This window comes from Colletotrichum acutatum (assembly GCF_030867785.1).
Source record: "Colletotrichum acutatum strain CBS 112980 chromosome Unknown BDZ83scaffold_46, whole genome shotgun sequence".
NCBI classification, from domain to species: domain Eukaryota; kingdom Fungi; phylum Ascomycota; class Sordariomycetes; order Glomerellales; family Glomerellaceae; genus Colletotrichum; species Colletotrichum acutatum.
In genome coordinates, this window is record NW_026849040.1 from 86,689 (window position 1) to 101,782 (window position 15,094).

General features: G+C 50.5%; 4 protein-coding genes across 4 annotated transcripts; 1 reads left to right on the forward strand and 3 right to left on the reverse strand.

Annotated features, from left to right (window-relative positions):
* Window positions 1–620: 620 nt before the first annotated feature.
* Window positions 621–2,339, forward strand: BDZ83DRAFT_752127 (GMC oxidoreductase; the record flags this gene model as incomplete). The annotated part of the gene is made up of 2 exons (XM_060514152.1): window positions 621–1,256; window positions 1,317–2,339. The coding sequence occupies 2 exons, from the start codon at window positions 621–623 to the stop codon at window positions 2,337–2,339; spliced, it is 1,659 nt and encodes a 552-aa protein (XP_060364997.1).
* A 2,041-nt stretch (window positions 2,340–4,380) lies between these two features.
* BDZ83DRAFT_577446 (uncharacterized protein) lies at window positions 4,381–5,016 on the reverse strand (the record flags this gene model as incomplete). Its single annotated transcript, XM_060505021.1, has 1 exon — window positions 4,381–5,016. One exon carries the CDS (start codon window positions 5,014–5,016, stop codon window positions 4,381–4,383), a length of 636 nt encoding a protein of 211 aa, XP_060364998.1.
* A 6,801-nt stretch (window positions 5,017–11,817) lies between these two features.
* Window positions 11,818–12,970, reverse strand: BDZ83DRAFT_577541 (uncharacterized protein; the record flags this gene model as incomplete). The annotated part of the gene is made up of 2 exons (XM_060505028.1): window positions 11,818–12,046; window positions 12,795–12,970. The coding sequence occupies 2 exons, from the start codon at window positions 12,968–12,970 to the stop codon at window positions 11,818–11,820; spliced, it is 405 nt and encodes a 134-aa protein (XP_060364999.1).
* Window positions 12,971–14,283: 1,313 nt separating this feature from the next.
* On the reverse strand, window positions 14,284–15,041 carry BDZ83DRAFT_792391 (uncharacterized protein; the record flags this gene model as incomplete). Its single annotated transcript, XM_060515757.1, has 1 exon — window positions 14,284–15,041. Exon 1 carries the CDS (start codon window positions 14,728–14,730, stop codon window positions 14,284–14,286), a length of 447 nt encoding a protein of 148 aa, XP_060365000.1. The 5' UTR covers window positions 14,731–15,041.
* Between the last annotated feature and the right edge of the window lie 53 nt (window positions 15,042–15,094).

The following is a 15,094-nucleotide window of genomic DNA, read 5'->3' on the forward strand; positions in this document are numbered from 1 at the left end:
TCAGATGGTGCGTGACATCACGCTTGCTGAAGAAGAGACCCTTCAACCAACGACACAGCGAGGTTACTGCGAAGACTCCGTTTCGCCCAGCCTTTTCTCCACATAGTCCGCTTCGAGCTGCCCTGCCACCGCCGTCATGCTCGCTTTCCAAGAAGCTCGCTTACCACTGCTGTTGCTACTTGGAGGAGACAAGTCCGGCTTGGCGGGAGGAATTTGAGTTCGCCAAAACATGCGGTATGAGGTATTTTACTAAAGAAAAACAGAAATTTTACACGATCTGCTTTGTCAGTTGCCCAATGCAATGGAGCCTCTCGTGTTGCACCTCCGCTGCCCAGTATGCTTATATTGCAAGATCCACCAAATTGCAACCATCTTTCCCAGATTCAGTTAGCTCTACCCAGTTTTGCGGAGTGCCATCCCTCCAGTACCGAAATTTGATAGTTGGACAAGTTTAGACGAGGATTATCAATCGCATCTTATCAATCTCATCGCTCGAATCATGTAAGTAATTAATAACTCTGTCCTGCTGCCCGACGTCGTATGGCTTTCGATTCTTCAGACTCTTGGTTGAGTGTCCTGTCCTTGTCTCCTTGAACATCATCCCTCTCTTTCCATCCACCATGAAGTTCATCACCTTGAGCTCGGCGCTTCTTGCGCTGAGCGACACGGCAGCAGCCCGCCTGAGCCTCCGGAGCAACACCACAACTACCCGCAACACCACCTACGACTACATCGTCGCAGGCGGTGGCACCGCGGGTATCGTGGCCGCCGAGCGCCTCGCGAACTCGGGTCGCAGCGTTCTCCTCATCGAGCGTGGCGGCACCTCCTTCTACATGACCGGCAACAACAAGACGATGCCGTGGAACAACACCGTCACCATGTACGATGTCCCCGGTATGGCCGACTTCACTGGTGCCTCCCCGGACCTGCAGTACTGCAGAGATCTCGCTATTGCTGCGGGATGTCTCCTCGGTGGCTCCACCATGCTCAACGCGCTCATGTACATCAAGCCTCGCTCGGCTGACTTCGCGACTTGGCCCGAGGAGTGGCACTGGGAGAATGGTGTTTCGGAGGCTGCGGAGGAGTTCTACAAGCGTCTTCCCGGATCTATTCTGGCGTCTGAGGATGGCAAGCGTTACGATGACGGCGCCTTTGAGGTGATGTCCAAGTTCTTGGACGCTCATGGCTGGAGCGAGCAAGATGCTCTGAACGACCCTGAGTCTAAGGAGCTCATGTACTCGCACCCTGCGTGGTCGGTAAGTGATACCATTTAAACATATCCCTACTTCTCAACGAAACTAACACCTTTCTCCTAGATTGCTCACGGTCTGCGCGATAGCCCCGTCCGCGCGATCCTCCCCGACGCCGAAGCCCTCCCCAACTTCACCCTGGAGCTCCACTCCATGGTCCTCCGCGCCATCCGCGACGGCAGTCTCGTCACCGGCGTCGAGGTCGAGCACGACGGTGGAGCCCGCGAGATCATTAAGCTCAGCAAGGGTGGATCTCTCGTTCTCGCCGCCGGTTCCCACTCCACCCCTCGTGTCCTCTTCAACTCCGGCATCGGCCCCGCCAAGCAGATCGAAATCGTCGCCTCCGGCACCACCAACATCCAGCTGCCGCCCAAGGAGCAGTGGATCGACCTCCCCGTCGGCGAGAACCTCAAGGACCACGGCATCGCGACCGTTACCTTCACCACCAAGGAGGAGCTTATTGCGCTCCCCAAGACTGCGTGGACTGACCCTGACCAGGAAACCGTTGACCTCTTCGCTCAAGGTAGTGGTCTCATGGCCCAAGCTGGTCAGCGTCTTAACTTCTGGACCAGCGTTAACACTACCGATGGCGCTACCCGCCACGTTCAGGGTACTGTCCGCGCAGACAGCAACAACACCATTGGCGTCAAGGTCTACCTGACCCACGGCACCACCTCCACTGGTACCGTCGAGATCACCCCCAGCGGAGCGACCAACATGACCAAGAACCCCCTCATGCACACCGAAGGCGACAAGGAGGCCCTTACTACCTTCGTCGACCAGTTGCTCCAGTGGGCTCGCGAACCCAACAGCATCCTTACCGTTCCCGAGAACGCCACCGCGGAGGCTCTCGTGGCTACCATTGGTGGTGGCAGCCATTACCTTGGCACCACGCAGATGGGTACCGCCAACGACGGCAAGAGCGTTGTTGACCCCGACACCAAGGTCTGGGGCACTGACAATCTCTTTGTTGTGGATGCTAGTATGCACCCCGAGGTCCCGACTGGCAACACACAGGCCCCCATTATGGTGGCTGCTGCTTATGCCGCCAAGAGAATCTTGGATCTCGGCCTCGGCCTCCGCTGCTAGATTTGCTCATCATCACTAGGGTGGCGATTGAGATTGAGTTAGGGATATGATACCCATCTGTATAAATAAACAACACATAGATAGCCAGTGTCTGTAAAGTTTCAATGTTAATCCAGTCTAATAAGCTCTTCCTCGCCGTGCTCATTTCCCTTGAGTGCATGGACAATACGTCATTGTCTGATCGTTGAGACGGTTTTTGCCCTCGTATATCAGATGCCAAAACTTTCATCGGTATAGCCATAAACAGATGGGAAATCATACTGAAGTCTCCGGCTACCACCTTGAAGAACCCAGGGCGTCCGGAGGACGGCAGGTACCGTCGCCGGCCTTAGTGGATCCTCCTACACTGAGCTCTTTATCCCCCTTTTCCCACCATTACCAATTAGTCTCCATCTTAGATGCCGACGTCTAGTGCTCAGGTTCTTTGGGTCGGGCACTTCCGTTTCAGACCTAAGCATGGACGTACTAGCCACTTTCTCAGAATTGCCGCTGTCGAAGATGTGTTGTTCACCGGGTTATAACGAGTGATTCAAAGTAAAGGGATGCATCTAGTCATCAACTCAACTAGGAACTCGAATTCAAGCGCCAGGCCGTCGTCGACTTAAGGTGTTATGGCAATATATCTGAGCTTGGACACAAGTCTCAAACCTGATAAACTTCCGCATTTTCAGTGAATTGTTTCAATCCTTGATTATGTTCGCTGGAGCCAGATAAATAATTTCGAAATACTTCTATGCAATTGAAACTTGCTGATTGGTTACTTCAATGATAATGATTAGTGTCGGTAACGTACGTCAGCAAAGCAGGCCTTTCGGCCGGTACAAAGCTGAATATCTGGTATATTGAACTGCATATGTATACGGAAGGAGGAAGTTAAGGTTATGGGCAGAGCCCACAATTCCTCCGTTAGGTGTAAGTATGTGTAAAGGGGCCGTTTGCAACAGCCCGAATACCTTCCGAAATCGTCAATATTCCAACAATTAGTGCAGCCGGCAGTCATGTCTATTGCTCGCTCCACACCCTGTGGCTCATTGGCTTTCTTACCTTCTGTGTGCCTTGGTGTGTGCAGTCTATTTCCGGAAGGAAAATAGGTCTAACTCATCGCAAACTGAATTCTTCAAGGATAACTTGGTATCGACGGTATACCATGCTCATAATGCCCCGGAGCCTACATCTTGTTGAGGGGCTGAGGCTTGGAACTGTGACATATCTAAGACTGTTGTAGCACGACTCTTCCTTCGTAAGACTGTCTCTGTTGATTCCACAATACGCAGCCTCGATCACAGTTTTCGGACTTATCTGCATACCTTAAGTAAGTAGAATCGGCTGTCTCAAGTTTCAGTTCTAGAGAAATCTCCCTTCAAACTTCCAGCTACATAAATAAAATGTGACCCTCTAACCCCCGATCGCTCAAGAACACAGCTTTTCTTTAGATTCCATAACAACACTGAAGCACAATGTCATGACGGTCAGCTATCGAACATTAGAGTCTAATGTCACAGGTAATAGATCAAGTTTACACGTAAGATGCATAGCTGTACGCGGTTATGAAGCGCAATCTGCCAAACAGATCAGTTCTTTCAACTTTGGAGACCAATCAGATTACACTGAGACTCAACACGGCAATTTAAAATGGGGTTAAACTGAGAGTGGTATGAAAACCGTTTTTTTACCGAAGAGCTATGGAAGTCTGACCTTAGCCGAGGCTCAGGCCATGCTGTATACAAGTCATACGGAACAGTTCCTTTCTGAATGAGCGTTGGTTCCTGATCCACCAAGAGCACTCAGACCTGTACCAGGTTCCTTCCGTTCTGAATCGAGTCCCTATTGTTCCCGTGATCCTACAGTACAAATGTCTTGTCGCAGCCGCTCGACACCAGAGTGGGTCGATCGACTGCCATCCCTGCATGACGGGTCGTAACAAACGTCTCGATACTCAACTCAGATTTAAACCCAAGCCCAGGAGTAGGCGTTCAGGTTTCCGAAACCACCGGCAAAGACACAAGCTGTGTTCTCGTTAGCTTGATTCTTTAGTATCATTTCATCTTGTTTCCTTACTCTTAAGGTAGTGGCCTCCAGCGAAGCTGAAGAGGTTGCTGCTGAAGAAAGGGGTGGATCCGCCAATTCCCTCATCGACATCACCAGGCTCTCCTAGGTAACGGATCTTGTCGACTTGGATAGGGTTTTTGTTCACATCGTAAACGATGGTTCCCACGTGGTGGTTTCCGCCACTCTTGACGGTGGTGGTAGTGCAGCCCTCCTTGTTTCCGTCCGGGCTAGTCTTCCACAAGACAAGGTCAACGACGGGAATGCACTTGGCGTAGCTCTTGCCGCTGCTGACGAGACGACGCTGGACACAGATTTCGTTGGCGCGGCAAGGGGTATCCGTAATCTTCTCGCGGTTGCTGCGAGGGTTGGCAACGCAGAAGCTGCGAATGATGTTGGACTTGAAGCAGACTGAGCGATCATAAGTCTGTCCAGCTGGGCAGCTGGTGTTAGGGAGCGTATCTCTGGCGACGAGATCGGTCAAGTTGGCGTTCTGCGGTTCCAACTCAGCCGGAGTAATGTCGACATAGGTGAGAGTGTTCTCGGGCGTGCCAGTCAGATCTCTGACTTCAGCCAGAGGTCCAGCTGCGCAGGCAGCGGCAAAGATGGTGGTCAAAAGAATGTACTTCATCTTGAGTTTAAAAGATCTGTTGGTAAGAGAGTGAGAAAGATGTGGATGTGATGAGATGCTCATGAACCTGAAGTATGCAATATTGAGGGTCTTTATATATCCTTCAAGCTAACTCGGTGTTATATCCGCTGCACTTGACCTTTGTAAGCTGGTAGCCGTCCAGTACGGAACAGAAAATACTGTTTCCGGTTCCGGATATCCGAACATCATCACCGGTGCTTTACTTTTCGTGGTGTAGTTAGTTGCCTCGACTTACTACTAACAAGAACAGCACTCTATCTAAGTTCTTGATATTTCTGTCTGCATAATGCTGTAAAAGTCCGACTATTTGGTTTTCCTCAGTAATTGGCTTTCATCAATTTGATCAATCTTTCTGGTGGCCTCCTACAGCGCCTGGTTGAAATACTGTTATAGTGGTTAAATTGGCTCTAACTGATTTGGAGTCATAGTTCAACTAGACTCCGGAATACGAGCAGGTCGAGCGACGTGACTAACAACACCACAAGACAGAAAGTCTCGATGATAATACCTCCAGGCTCCAGCAATTTTATCCTTTTTTTAATATTACACAGCTATGCGCTTAAAAGGATTAACTGCAATGGGCATAGCACCAACCCAAACAACCCGCACCCCTGCTCCCCCATCGCGACGCATGTTCGCGAAAAGGGGATAATCTTAGTGACCGTAATCAACCAGACTTTACAGAGAACAATGAATGCTGGTTAAAGTAGGAGCTGGACAATGTAGCAGACTTGCTCGTGGTGTTAATGTCAATAGCAAGGCCGGAGTGGCCGGGTTGGCCGGGGTGGCCGGTGCGTTGCGCAAGGTCGGAATCGTGGCCGGAATCAGCGGATGGACAGCGTTTAGACGGCGCTTTGAAAAACTCTCAACGGGACTTTCGAACCCACGAACGCACTCGACGTAGGCTTTGCAGTACGAGGCAATGAGTTTGCTCATTTCTGATCCAGGGCTCCCCCACGAGCGAGAGAATATCGTCACGCTCTTTAAGTTGCACGATATCCAGATTAGGACTTTGCTTCTCGGGCAGACTATGCAGGTAGACCTTCTTTGAATGAGTGCAAATCCACCAGCAAATTGTGAGTCTCTGCAATCATGCACGAGAGTTACAAGAGTTGCGGGTGCGTATGCAATTTTGCAATGAGGCTGCGTATTGATACCACGCCGCTATTTACACGAAAGCAGAGTTGTTTTCATCGCCTGGAAATAATTGATAATACGTCGGAGTAGACTGTGACGATCAACTATCCCATGCATACAACGCGGGGAAAGCTCTCCAATTGTGGGCGAGACTTGGTCTCGGAAAGGAAGGATTGGTCTGGATGAAGTCAATTATATTAAATGAGGCGCTGTCATTGATGATTAAGCTTTGAAGCTAAGTCTGACAGTGAAAGTCAACTCCAGTCCTCAGATTACCAAGCCGTTCATGGCCAAGCTTTGAGGCTCTACTCAAGCATTTTGGAACTTATGTAGAGTTTGTGCTGCGGTGACCTAACCACAAAAGGAGAGAGTTCACAAAGTCAATTTACCACATTTTCCCTTGGGCATACGGAGTATGTTGACCCTATCCCCAGGCACGTTGGTCATCATCCGGCGCGAGCCGCAGGGTCCCCTCGCTTACTCAATTAGTACATGTCTCGGCGAGAACGTTGAGATACCTTATTTAGAGTTCGCGCCGCGGAGATCTAATTCTCAGCGTGGGAAGCACACAAAGTCAATTCACCCACGTGTCTCTCACACGTACAATCGTTCCGAATTGCGGCACGCTGATCATCGTCCTGTGATAAAGCTGTGAGGATTATTCTGGCGTAAAGCAAGGATGAGGAGGTGCGCGCACTTATACGTGGCAAGCTTACGGAGTAACCCTCACTCAATCGCCATGGGAGTAAGACTATTAGGGAGCAGAGCAGCTTGAGGGGCTTCTGTCTCGGAAAAGTCTGGGTGTTGTATTCATGACTATGAATCATGCGAGCGAGGTGATTGAGTAGAAGTCCTATGCGGTGACTTTGAAGATAATTCACGAGAAAAGGGGGCGTAGCATCCTGAAAATGAGAAATCGACCTCTTCCTGTCGAGACCTATCGTCCTTGACGACGAAAGACAATCCGAAGATATACAAAACGTGCTGCTTTAGTACCTAGAGCTTAAAATTATCATGCCGTGGATCAAGTGACTCGATGTTGGGGAGGGTTCGATCGTTGACAGGTTCAGGACGTTGATGTGGGGATTGAGGTCGCTGCTATTGAATCAGATGAATCTAGTTCTCGAACCGGTGCTGCCATGATATCAATTCAGCGCTGTGAGAAGAATATTATGAGATGGAAGACGTGAGTGAGGCTGAGTCTGAGGTTGACGGGATTGGTATGTAGTAATGCCGGTTCAGCTTGGGTTGTTACAAAAGTGGATGTGTTGTCCGAATGCTGAACACCCTTTTTCTCCATTCACTCCATTCACTGCGGTTTTAGCCCACACCAAGGACACCTGCGGGTGCCTTGTCCTTATTTTTTTCATGGTGCGTCACGCACTTAAGCGTGTCCCTGACAGCCTATTGGCGCAGCCTTAAGCTTCACGTCAGCGAAGTAGGCCTCCGATAGGACCCCGTCCTCTATAAAATTACGCACACCAGGTCGCTTCCGCTCCACGTATCGATTTGAAGCGGAGACGAGACGAAGCGGCTGGAACCATCTTATGTGAACAAACATTGTACGAACTTATCCGTTGAATGATGTGGCACGCAAGTGCGTGCCTCGAGCTTGTCCTGCCTGTGAAAGTGATTTGGAACATAGCTCTACGAACAGTAATCCTCCAATTCTCATACATTGTCGGGGCAAGTTCTCCACAGGAAATGCTGGAGAAGCCGAAAGTACCCTGCGTGTTGAGATCACCTAGAAGCCTTCCCTGAGTCTCATACATTGACTGGTCATCCGGTGTATGCATGTGCAGGAGGTGAATCCTCCCATCTCCCAAGACCGCACGCTAATGCAGCCATGCTTCCTTACATTGTCAGATCAGTAGTCTTGTACTTGACTCTCTACACTGCGTTCTTAATTCACTTCAAAGGAGTGATTCCCTTGCCTTACGTAATACTGAAGGCCACAGAGGAATGTATGCTAACCACATGGCAACAAGTTTCATTCGCTCAAATCAGGAATGAAAGTACAAGAATAGAAACTGCTTCACGAAATGCACTAATTGGGTCTGTTCGAGAACTTTTGAGAAGTGTAATGGAGCCACTGAAACATATATCTGCGTCCCAGAGAGCCGTACGCGGCTCGTTCGTAGGTCTATGTACCGTAAACTGGCCTCGTTGCATCCTAAAACCTAGGACATGTTCAATTATCTTGCGCATCCAGCGTCGAGGTTTATCGTGAGTCTAACACGAGCCCCAAGTCGCCAGGCATCCATAGTCAAACGCGCCGTTTCCTTTGAGCGTGCGATCTTACTTGGAAGAAATGTCTGTTTGGAAAATGTTGGTCTGGATCGATGCTGGATCTCTAATTTAGACTTCGTTAGGGACATTCAGTGAGTTGCCGTACTGGAAGAAAGATTTTCTGTCTTTTCTTGCTTAGTTGTGGTTTCTGCACCTCAATTCAGGCCGAAAACTCTTCGTCTTTGTCAAGTTGGTAAATCATCGATTCGTGTCCCAAGACTTCGCGCCGGCCTCCAGATCCATGGACTGCATGAGTCCAGTTCCCACTACAGCCTTTAGTTCTTGCGGGAGAATCTGTTCGTATCAATCCCAGTACTGTCGATCGATAGGTTAAGAGTTGTCTTTAGGATATCAGCACCAATAATGGTTCGCGCCATGGCAAAAGCTTGAGACATAACTTGAGAATGTGGATTTTGATAGCTATTTTCCGATTTCTCTTGGGGCATGCAAGTTGGCGTTTATCCAAGATACATATAAAACCCTGTCATGTTCTTTAGATTACTTCAGGCTGTATTTTATTCACTCATCTTGTAAGTGAGACCGCATCGTGTTATCTCTCGTCTCTACCGGGCTGAGCCGTTACCTATGGGGAAGATATATAGACGAGAGGGCAAGACAAAAGAGGATCTAAGAGTATAATATCGCGATCTTTCAAGTTATTACGAAGGGCCGAGGACGAATATGATGTTTTGCTTCGCTGGAGAACGGGTGTGAGTAAGCATGATGCATCGTTACGGTGAAATGGCTGGGATTGGGCAACAACTCAGGACCACCCGGCACTACCGGCTTCATTGCATTTACTCAGCCCCCATGGCATCGGCACACCGCTGCACTTAGCTCACTGCGTTTTTTAACCCATCTCAATGGTATCAATCACTGCCTGGCTCTCGTATATGAGCTGATATGATAAGCTTGCCCAGCCTCAGACCACGCACCGGCGCAGCTTCGAGACTTCTATTGGCGAAGCAGACCTCCAATGGGATTTGGTTCCATGCGAACTAACTGCCTGCTGGATACGAGCCTCAACTAGCGTGCGATCTCGCCAATCTTGCCATTGCACTACAATTTTAGCCTCCCCGGACAGACTGACTGTCCACACTTATTGGCTTTGGGTTTGCTTGTCACATGATGCATCGGGTACATTGGGGAAAGAAACAAAAGAAACAGGAGCCGAACTTCAGAGATTGTCTCATATCTTGGTGCCAATCAAGGAAGTAGCTAGCTCGCACGTATTCGTCATCATCAACGGCCATTTACCACTATAAGCAGGCAAGCTAGAAACAACCGAGTTCCCCTACCTGGAAGGCTGAAGACAATGAAATGATTTGATGAAGACGAGGGGAAGTGATAGAGGCTAATTGACGACATGTTGGCCTGACTATTCGACGAGAAACGATGAAGCATGCGGGAAGCTGAAGTATTCAACAACATATCGAAGCCGCACGCTGCCATTGCTACGCTCCATGTACCCCAAAATTCTGGTCTATAATCAACCGTCGCCGAGAGTGCCAGTATTTGGAGCTTACGCCTATTCACAGCATTCTTGTGGATGTTCCAGAAGACGTTCTGCGTGCGTCCTTTGATCGATGGATTCCCTCCCTCACAAAGCCCCCAGCGCGGATGCAGACCCCCGTTGTGAATTAATGCATTTAAGATGATGAGATGTTGACGGGAATGTGGATGGGTTAAATGGGTCAGCACTGCATTCTTAATTCCCCCCAAGGACGCCGGCCAGTGTGCTTCACTTCCGCGTGTGGAAGGTAGCTTGAGTTTGGACGCCTTCCTTCACTGCATTTTTAACCCACCCCAAGGCTTTCAACCGGTATATTGCTCCCTCGCAAAAGAGTGGTGTGGCAAACCTATCCTATCACAACCATAGGATCTTGCCAAGCGCAGTTCAAGTGGAAAGTCTACCGTTTGCTGACCCTTCCATCGTGCGTCCTGGCTGCATTCCGAATCATACCGAAGGGGCGTCGGATAACTTGGTGTCAGCTCATCCTATCAGAATCAGATACACCGATGCAGCTGGCGTGTCATCAGCAAGCCTAGACAAAGTGCTTCCGTGTTGCGGCCCTGCGACAGCACTTTTAACCCCCCCCCCCCCACCCCCCGAGGGGGTCTCTCATGCACACTACGGCAACAGTAGCCACTTCGCAACAAACATTGCACATTGGACCCTCGGAGGATCTCGCTTATGCATATGAGACATCGGCAACAGATGCCCTTCAAAGCCTTGTTCAACACCGTCTACATAAAAAAACTGGGAATGCGGAAACCCAGTTTCGCCAAAACCAGTTTTCCGCTTCACAGCAATTTAATCCCCTCCGAAGGGCATCTCTCACACACACTGAGAGGAAAGCCTCAACTAAGTAAGATGTGTGCATGGCACGTGGTCACGTATAGAGCCCAATCGCCAATTTCGGAAATCTCGGTTGACTAGTTTGTATTTGATTGTATCTCTCTTCCAACTTGAGGCATGGCATGCCGATTCATAGAGCTAGGATAAATGGTCGTTCTATGTTCTAGTCTCGACTATACCGCTCCTCTGCTCCATGTTGAGAGAGAGCTGGCTTATAATGCCAATACCACCGACGTTAGTTGGCATTGATGTAACCCCACAGAACCCTCGCAGCTGATAGCCGTGGGGCGCATCTTTTCCCACCCATCATGAATCTGGTCGACTCGGGCATTTAGCTGGGCCTGTTGCCATGTGGCGGCTGTCGGCTAAGGCGAAGCGAAGCCTCAGATCATTTATCCTCCCACCCAAGTATGCTCGTGCCTGATTCCCTTTGGCGGCTAAATGTTTCCATGCTAGCGGCGTAGTGATGGACCATAGTTGAGGCCCATCCTGTATCTTCGTTTCGTTGCGTGGAGCTCTCGCGCCTCACATTCTCGTGTTCTTCATTCAATCGTTCTTTCGTGACCTTTCCTTAGGGTATGATGCGGGATAAGCCGTGGGTATCTTGTAGTAATTTGAGGCTGGATTCTTCGAACGCTGGTAGTGGCATTTGTATGCTTGGGACCCGGTGCCCGTCTGTCTAGTCTTTCGTTTTTGGATCTGGTGTCTTTTCGACTCGATTCATCGTTCTCGGTTGGTATAATAATGACCGTCGGTCACTCGGGATGGCACACTTGAAGGACAAGCGAGCGCAATGCGATAACAAGGTATATTCAAAACAGCCCCCGACTCCATAGAAGCAATATATGCAGGCATGATATCTTTCGCCCAAAAGGTATGTTCTTCGTCTCCACCGGCAGGAGGGATGGATAGATCTCGAATATAGACAACAGCAACAAAATGATAAGGGTATAGAATCGTCATCTGCGATTGCGCATATGCACACGTGTGCGACCTCAGTTCGTCTTCTGCTTCGGGGCGCCCTTGAACTTGCGCGTAATCGCGACGCCAGCGACGCCGGCGACCATGAGGGCCTCGACGCTGAGCAGACCGACCCAGATGATGTTGAGGATCTGCTCCTCGTAGCCGCTGCCAATGTACATTGTCATCTTGTCGTAGAGCATGGGGTAGGCGCCGGTGACGAAGAGGAAGACTTGGGTGACGTAGAAGGTGTACCAGTAAGGACTGCGAATGGGGACAGGTCAGCAACAAGAAGAGGTCACGAACGGTTAGTGTGGTGTGGTTCCATGGCGTTGGTCTTATAAAAAGGTTGAGAGGTCTGGGTGGGTGCTAAGGTAGGTAGATGGATGGGCTGGACCGCTTTGGTACTACCACCCCACCCTCAGCTGCCTTGGAAAAATGAAATGTGGACGGGCAAAACAAGTAAGGTATCCTTGGAGCTAGCGCGTTTGCGATCGTCCGTGGATTCGTGGAACCGTCCGTTCATGAAGTGGTGTTGGATCTTTGTCCCCAAAAATAAAGGGAAATGATTAAATTGCGGGGATTTTCTTCTTTGAAACCTTGTCGCATGGAAGAACCAGGTGGCGCTGATGGTGGGATTTTGGGGGGCCCTTGGGGCCCTTGGGAAGAAGCCTTGCAGATGCAGATTGGCGCTTGCCGCCTGCCGGGCTTCCTGCGCACGGAAGTTTGAAAGTCAAAGAGACAGGGAGAGGGAGATTTTGCAATGCGCATTGAAACGATTGGTGCAGAGGATAGACGGGGACCAAAAGAAAGCAAGCAAGGAGGGGAAATTTAGAGAGGGATGAATTGGGGGGCTTGATTGAGTTTGACTCTCACCATTAGTTCAGACGAGAGGGAGTTCAGATAGATGTCTAGTACTATGCCGCCTCGTTGACAAGACGGCAATGCAGGGAGTATCCGTAGAGGCAATACGATAGTAAGAAGAGAAGAAGAGAAAAAAAGCAAAACTCACCGACTCTGTTCCGTCAAGCGCGTCCAGCGAATGCGCAAATGATCCGGTTCCCCAGCCTGCGACGCCTGGACCGCGAGAATGATACCAGAGAGGCAGAAGGAGAACAGGAACATCATACGCTGGAACAGCGTGACGTGGGAGTTGAACTCGAGCAGGGTCTGGAGGAAGGCGAACATGATGGGTTGCAGGTTTTTCGATGCGTTGACGTAGCGGTGAGACCTGACGTGGTTTCTCTGCTGCAGAAATGCAGGGTAAAAGAGGCCGAAAAAAAAAGTAGAGAGGTGGGAAGTCTGGACTCTGGAGAGCGTAGGTGCAGTAGTGTGATGTTTGGAGGCGGATACTCGCGCAGCAGCGGTTGTTGCGGTGTGACTGACGAAGCGCGACGATTGACGAACGAAAGGGCAAAAGATGAGGTGTTGCTGCGACTCTGCGAGTGCCACTTCCAGGGCCACGAGGGCGCGAAAGAGGGCGAGATGGGGGGCTGGGAGCGATGATCAGGTGGCCGGGGGGAGGGGGGGGGGGTCCGGGGAGAGTCGAGACTCTCACGCGAGGAGGGGCAAAGCGTTGAAGCGACAGCGGTTGGTTTAGGGCCCTGGTTTCCGGTGCTGCGATAGTGTGACTCGAGCCTGATTATGTTTTGGTTGTGGGTGATTGCGATTAATGCGTGGTGCTGCGAGTAAAACGCTATTCAATATCCGTACGGAAGTTTGTAGGAGAATGTCTTGGTGCCACGAGGGGGGAAAGCAAGGGACGAGCGGGTGTTTGTCAAAGAGACGCGGCTTGATAATTAAACAAGGTTGCAGCGGATAATAAAGACAAGACGACACTGAACAAGTGGCCACATTTATTGCGGGAGAAGGAACCAAAGAGACGTGAGACGGAGAGGGAAGCCGGCGGTTTGTGTGCCCGTTCAATTGGAAGTGTTGGGGTTCCCGGGCGGCGGAGGGGCACGAGGGGTGCTGGTGATTGTACGTACCGGCTAGAGGTAAAAACAAATTTAAAGGTGGCCCCACAGCATGTCTTATCGCGCTCCACGTGTCCTTATCGTCAGCCCCAAATTGGATGGCGCCGCTGCCCCCGTCGGTTGGCGGGCCTAGCGAGCCGCCCACTGCCGCTGTGCCGGTGGTCCACCCCAATTTGGCTCTGGCGCTGTCTGTTTCCGGCCTCAATCACCGCAACGGTCTAGGCTCCATCCACTAATCCTCTGCTGCTCTTCTTTGAGAAACCAATGGAAGAAAATCGAGACTCATTACTTCGCTGCTCAAGATCATGGACCAAATCTGGCAACGACTGCAACGTCTAGGTCCCAGGTGAGTAGATGTGAGTAGATGAGAAGGCTGCATTTGCACAGTTTGAGGTACAAGATAGCTTGCAACCTTGACGCTATTGCCGCATGTCCTGGAACTCAACTACACAGCAGGTATTGGGGACGATTGTCGATGGTGGAGAGATCCACAGAAGAAGCATCAAGACAAACTCATTCCATTCATCACGCATCCCGAAGAAACTGATCCACCGGAACACCCTTCTCAAAGCTATCCCGATAAAACTCATCCAGCTTCAAGATCAATCCATCTTCAATCTCCATACAAACCATCGCTACAAAACACCACCCCGCCCCCGTCGCCGCCTTCCTAGGTAGTGACCCCAAAAATGTCCCGTTCATGAGAGACCTAAACACACAAGTCGTCCTCTCTTTTCCGTCATCGCCGTTCTTCTTGGCCCACCAAATGGGTGTAGACGGGTCCAACACCGCCGTAAAGTCGGGAACGGCGTTGCGCCAGACCCGGTGGTGGTTGTCCATCCGGGTCACGTGGAGCTGGGAGCCGTGGTCAATGTAGACGGCGTTCGGCTTAAAGAGCTGCGCGAAAGCGGCCGGGTCGTCGGTGGACCAGGCCGCGACCCATCTTTCGGGGAGGGTTTCTTCGGGTGTCATGTTTGGCGAGCGTGATGGATTAGATATTGAGATGAACAGCAGTTCCGGCCAGACTAGACGGGCCACAGTCCGTCTTATATCTCTTTGCGTCTTCCCTTCATTTCCGTTCAAGTTCAGAGTTGCACACGGACTCCGGTATTGACCGCTTGTCCTATTGCTTTTCCATGGTACCTACTGAAAAGCGATTTACTAGTAGGTAAGTGAGGTAAGGTAGGCAGGTACTTGAGGTACTACCACATGTCCGAGCCTTTCTTTTCCCAACCGTTAGAGCCGTGAAGAGCACGAAGGTTGACGCTATTTTACTGTGACGGTGTGACCCCATCTCAGCAGTCCGCTTACGACAGACAGGAAGATCTGCTGATTG